Genomic DNA, 5,864 nt, shown 5'->3' with positions numbered 1-5,864 from the left:
TATATATATATATATATGAGAGATTCGTCTACATTTAAATTAAGTTACCTTAGTTACATTTAATCCCAGTCTTGCATTTTCTTAAATTTAACGAATTAAATGAGTAAAATTATAAGTTATTTACGACTTTTTTTCCTCTCTCATTACTTATTTTACTCATCCTTATCAACCGTTGGATTTAAGAAAATAAATGGTTGAAATTAAGTATAATTAATGTAACTTAACTTTGGTATAAACGAATCTCATATATACTTACAAATCAGGCAAGACGATACTCTAATGTAAAAAATGATAAAAGATGAATTGTAAACTAGGCTTGTATAAACAAGTACTTTAATAACATTATTTAAAAAATAAATATTAACTTCAACATTTCAATTTAGGAGAAATATTAAGTTCAGCATTATTTAAGTAATACTCTTTTTCCCCCTTGTTAAGGTTCCCTTAGCTCTGTTGCCCAAAAAAGCAATATAAAAAGAAGAGGAAAAAGACAAACGATTTGGCAATTATATTATTCAGCTATAGTATTATAAATGCACACGGGTTCAGATCTTTATGGCTCAGAGCTAAAGTCTTGAGTTCAGAGGCACAGAATCATTGAACATGGAAGAAAACATGTCAGGCTTTTGTATTAGAGGTGCAAGTGTTAGTGCTAATAGTAGAAGTACTGGCACTAAGTGTGGGCGTTGGAATCCCACTACTGAACAGGTTAATCTTTTGACTGAATTGTTCAGTTCTGGACTCCGTACCCCAACCACTGCTCAGATTCAAAAGATCTCTACTCAGCTAAGTTTTTATGGCAAGATTGAGAGCAAGAATGTGTTCTATTGGTTTCAGAACCATAAGGCTAGGGAAAGACAGAAACGTCGCAAGGTTTCCTTTGATGATGATAAGGATGTCAATATTGGTAGAGAAAACGCCAGGATTTTGTCTACACAAAGTAAGTACTATATCAAGAGATTTATCTGCTATAAGAGATTTATCGGCTTTATAACATTAAATAACACGTGAACTTGCTAACAAGACCTTGGTCTAGTAGTACATGATTCTATTGGATCCTCATGTATTGTATTAGATTAAAGGTTAATAATTCGATTTTTAAGAGTGAAATTTGTTGGAAGGGACAACCACACAACTTATAAGTTGAGGATACTCTTAATTATACCAAAAAAATAATATGGCACCTCCAATTCTATAAGTTATTTTTTTGCAAACTTTAATATAATTATTTAGTATATCTATTTATTTATTACTACATGATATGGAACTATTTATAAAAAACAATGTATTTCTATTATTCTGGATGCATCATTCTGTTTAATTTATGATTTGGTTTTTGGAGGAAAGACTTGAAAACTCTATCATAATTGTATATTATGCTTTTAAAATCTTCTTATATGTTTGACCTCGCAAATAGATTCTGATGTAAGTGTATCAATAAATATCTTCAGATTATTTTCTTCACAATTTTTTGAACTACCAAACATGCATATGTATGTTTGACCTGTTTTCCTTCATTTTGTTTCTTTTGGCAGATTTTGCTTATCAGGTTTCAGAGCCCGAAAGGTTGACTCAAACTCTTGAACTCTTCCCCCTGAACTCCTTTGGTGGTGAATCAGAACCACAGAAGCTGAGAGTGCATGCAAATGAATGCAGGGATACTACAATGTTTTCATACAAAATGGGGGAACAAATGGATCACCCGCCACTAGATCTTCGCTTGAGTTTTATGTAAACATGGTCATGATGAACCTTTTTGGGAATGTTAACGGTGGTCATGTTGCTTTCGTAAATTGATTGTTGTTACTTGTTTTTTTATGTTTAGGCCCTTTAGCTTAAAATACATAAGATTAGGATAAGTAAGTATCCTCTAAAGTATTAGTGAGAGAAATACTACAAAAAAGAAAAAGGAAAATGAATATTATATGATATTTTAAATCTTTTATTAAGATAAAATAATTTTTTTGACATGTATCATGGAAAGTTAAAAATATGAGAAAATTATATCCACCAACAATATAAATTTTTTTATATTAAATCATCCATAATTCATAGTTGATTGGTTTTTTTTAACTTTCACAAGCTTTGTCGGTACCTAGCTCAATTTTTTCAACATATTTATTGCTAGGTGAAATTAGAAATTATTCCCATATTTATTGCCAGGTGGAATTAGAGATGATGATACATGAGATGATAAAGCATTTAACGATGCTCATTCAATAGTAGGATTACATCGGTTAATGTTTATTATCTCTTATCCGATCTTAAATATTGATTGAGTCATTTTTTTAAACTCAGACTTGGTCCTAGACCCTAAATGTCGATCGAGTCAGACTATGAACCTGAATCTAGATCCGATTAAATATAATGTATATCTCTTTTAGATAAAGTTTTTTCAACATTATTTATTATTGGGGATATATAATTTGACATATGAAATGATACATTGTTAATCATAATGAAAAAAATTAGAAAATCAATAATATTTTCGACTAAAGAGAAGTCATCATTCTCTACATAATTGAATAAATACACATACAAACATGATATTTTTCCCTACCCGGCCATAAATAGTCTATCTCTAATTTTTAAACCTGAATCTGGCCCTAACCTCGACGAGACACGACCCTATCTGGACCCAATCATGATCAGGCTAAGTCGGATGAACGGATAAGGTAGGTCTCGCTCACCCCTATTCAATAATGCATGTAAATTGAACGCTGTTAAATGTAAGGTGTAAGGTAATCAACAATGCTCAATAAAACAAACGCTATTAAATGTGATGAGTGAATATACATTCAACAACGCTTCCTTCAATAAATGTTGTTAAATATATAATTCAAATATTTAGAAATGCTAGAGTGAAGTAAGCATTGCTAATTCTCCTAGATTCAATTCAACAATGCTCTTTATAGTGACTACTAGTGAAAAACATGCATTTTCGTGATTCTGTATTCTACTAAAGATTTACATCACATATATGCTAAATTAAAATATATAAAAATTTGTTATTCCAATTAAAATAAATATGAGATAGTTTTTGTAATATCAATATGAATTAAATGAATGCACTATTTCGATATTTTTGAAAAAGGAAAACTCTACAAATATACCCTAACTTTGTGTCATGAGTTATTGCATATGAACTATTTCTTCCTAATAGTCCACTAAATTTCACCTCTTCGTCAAATTAATTTATGACAAAAATAACGTTAAATTTATAGCAATAAATAAATAAAAAAACATGGTGTAACTATTCTTATGGGACAATTTATGTTTTCCTATTTTGGCCCTTAACATTTTTTTAATTTTGACAAAAAACAATATAATACTAGGTAACTACCTCCAACATATTAATTGTAAGTTATATATTCTAACAAGGACAATAAATTATAATATAAAGTATACTCAATACAAAAAAGTACAATATAAAGTATATTCAATACAAAAAATATATTATAATTCTCTAAAATAAAATATATAAAAAATGATTACTTAATAACATAAAATAAGAATGTGGGCCGACATGCACGAAGTGTCTACCGCACACTAGTATATATAAACTAAAATAATAATAATTTAAGCATGCGTTTGATATGTATTATGTTTTTAGTTTCAATTTATAAACTGTGAGATTATATATATGTTTATGTTTGAGTATCTTAGCTGGGAACTGAATATAAACTAATTTGTTTTGTCTGGATAAGGTAGAATGATTATTTTTTACATAGTAAATTACAAAAAAGAGTATGAGTTTATTTGTTTATGTTATGATTATTTTGGTTGCTTTTACATTTTTCAATATTTACCATCATATATTTTTACTATAACTTTTAAAAAATTTAATATTGTATAACAAAGACTAAAAAATATATTAAAATAAAATACAATATAAAAACAAATATCAATATTAAAAAACAACATAACACACAAATAAATAGAAGTTGCTAAACTTGAATTACATAATTCACAAAATAAATAATACAAAAATGTCAAGTTTTATACAAAAGTTTTAATAATCTCATCCATAATTGAATCTCGAGCATGTATTCAAAAGATATATTGTTCTTGTGTTCTCGAGCATGTATTCAAATAATCTCATCCATAATTTAATAATCTCATCCATGATCATCAACAATCTTAAACTCAATATCTGATATACTATTTTGTTTAATAAAATTTTGTCTTGTCATTATATTAATAACTAGTTGGACCTGAGTAGAATATTTAAATTTGGGCATTCGATGCATAATCATAAATCTATTCTTCCAAACACCGAATATTTTTTCTATGGTGTTCCTTAAGCTAGAGTGATGATATTTGAAGACTTCATTCCGATTAGTAAATTCGATAACTCGCTTGAATTCAAGAAGATGATATCGTTCAAATTTATATAGTCTCAAGTATTTAGGGGTGTTGGATAACCAGCATCTACGAAATAATATTTACCCAACAAACAAATATTCTAGGAACCTATTATTTAGATTTGATAAGATATTATCCGGTCATTTTTTGTGTATATATACACCACATCATTGATGAATAAAAACATCTGAATTCATTTCTTTACATGATATTACAGCAAACAAAAAAAAAAACTTTTGAGAAAATGTATATTGCACACATGATGATTGAAGGTGAAGGTTCTATGATATATTCAAGAACCGAATATACTCATAAGAAAAAGCTTTCATCTTGGATACTTGATAAAGGGGCATCGAATCACATGACAAGGGATTTGCAACACTTGTGCAACGTGAGGGACATGTCTGGAGGTCATGTTGGACTTCCAAATGGATACACTGTCATCTTTATTAAGGAAGGAATAGTAAAACTTTATGATATTTTAAATCTTCAACATGTACTCTATATACCTCAGTTTAAATGCAACTTGATTTATATATCAAAATTGTCAGATGACTCAAACTATAATATCCAGTTTACTAGTGATCTGTATGCTATAGATGACCGAACCTCGAAAATGTTGATTGGTTCGGGTGAACAAATGAATGGACTCTATCTTTCTCAAGAAGCCAAAACAAAGAATGTATGCAAAATTGAAGGAATGAACGACCTAGAAGTATGGCACAACAGGTTAGGACATCCGTCTTGGAAAAATACTCAACTAATTTTCAATGATAGTAGAAGTGAAATTAGTAATTTCAAGAATAATGTTTGTGACATATACTAAAGAGCAAAGCAAACTAGACAAACATGTCCATTGAGTAATAATAGAGCATCTCATATATTTGACTTGATACATACGATTTATGGGGTCCATATAGAACTCGTTCATCTTGTGGGGCTTCATATTTTCTTGCTATTGTTGACGATTATTCAGTGCGATATGAATCTATTTGCTAATTGATAAGAAACAAGTCACCAAAGTGCTGGCAAATTTCTTTTCTATGGTAGAAAATCAATACAAAAAATGAGTTAAAACTGTGAGAAATGATAATGGGACATAATTCATTTGCATGAAAAATTATTTTCTAGATCATGGGATAGTGTTTCAAACTTCATGTACAGGGACACCTCAGCAAAATGGGAGGGTTGGAGGCAAACATCGTCATATTCTCAATGTTGCACAAGCTTTATGGTTCCAAGTTAAATTGCCTATTGATTTGTGGAGAGAATCTATGTTGACAACATGCTATTTGATCAATCATACAACATATGAAATGTTATTTGGACAAGAACCCTCCTACAATCACTTACATGTGTTTGGTTCTCTATGCTTCGCTCGCAACCAACACAACAATGGAGACAAATTTGCAAGTCGAAGTCATAGATGTACCTTTATGGAATACCCCTATAGGCAATGAGGTTGGAGAGTTTATGATCTAAAGATTCACGAATTTTTT

At 29.5% G+C, this 5,864-nt stretch overlaps 1 protein-coding gene across 1 annotated transcript; it reads left to right on the top strand.

The window, feature by feature from the left end:
• LOC109329574 (WUSCHEL-related homeobox 7-like) lies at positions 496-1,829 on the top strand. Its single transcript, XM_019563265.1, has 2 exons — positions 496-940; positions 1,536-1,829. Exons 1-2 carry the CDS (start codon positions 604-606, stop codon positions 1,733-1,735), a joined length of 537 nt encoding a protein of 178 aa, XP_019418810.1. The 5' UTR covers positions 496-603; the 3' UTR covers positions 1,736-1,829.

Source organism: Lupinus angustifolius, chromosome LG16, assembly GCF_001865875.1.
Source record: "Lupinus angustifolius cultivar Tanjil chromosome LG16, LupAngTanjil_v1.0, whole genome shotgun sequence".
Taxonomy (NCBI): Eukaryota; Viridiplantae; Streptophyta; class Magnoliopsida; order Fabales; family Fabaceae; genus Lupinus; species Lupinus angustifolius.
This window is presented reverse-complemented; position numbering and strand designations above follow the sequence as displayed.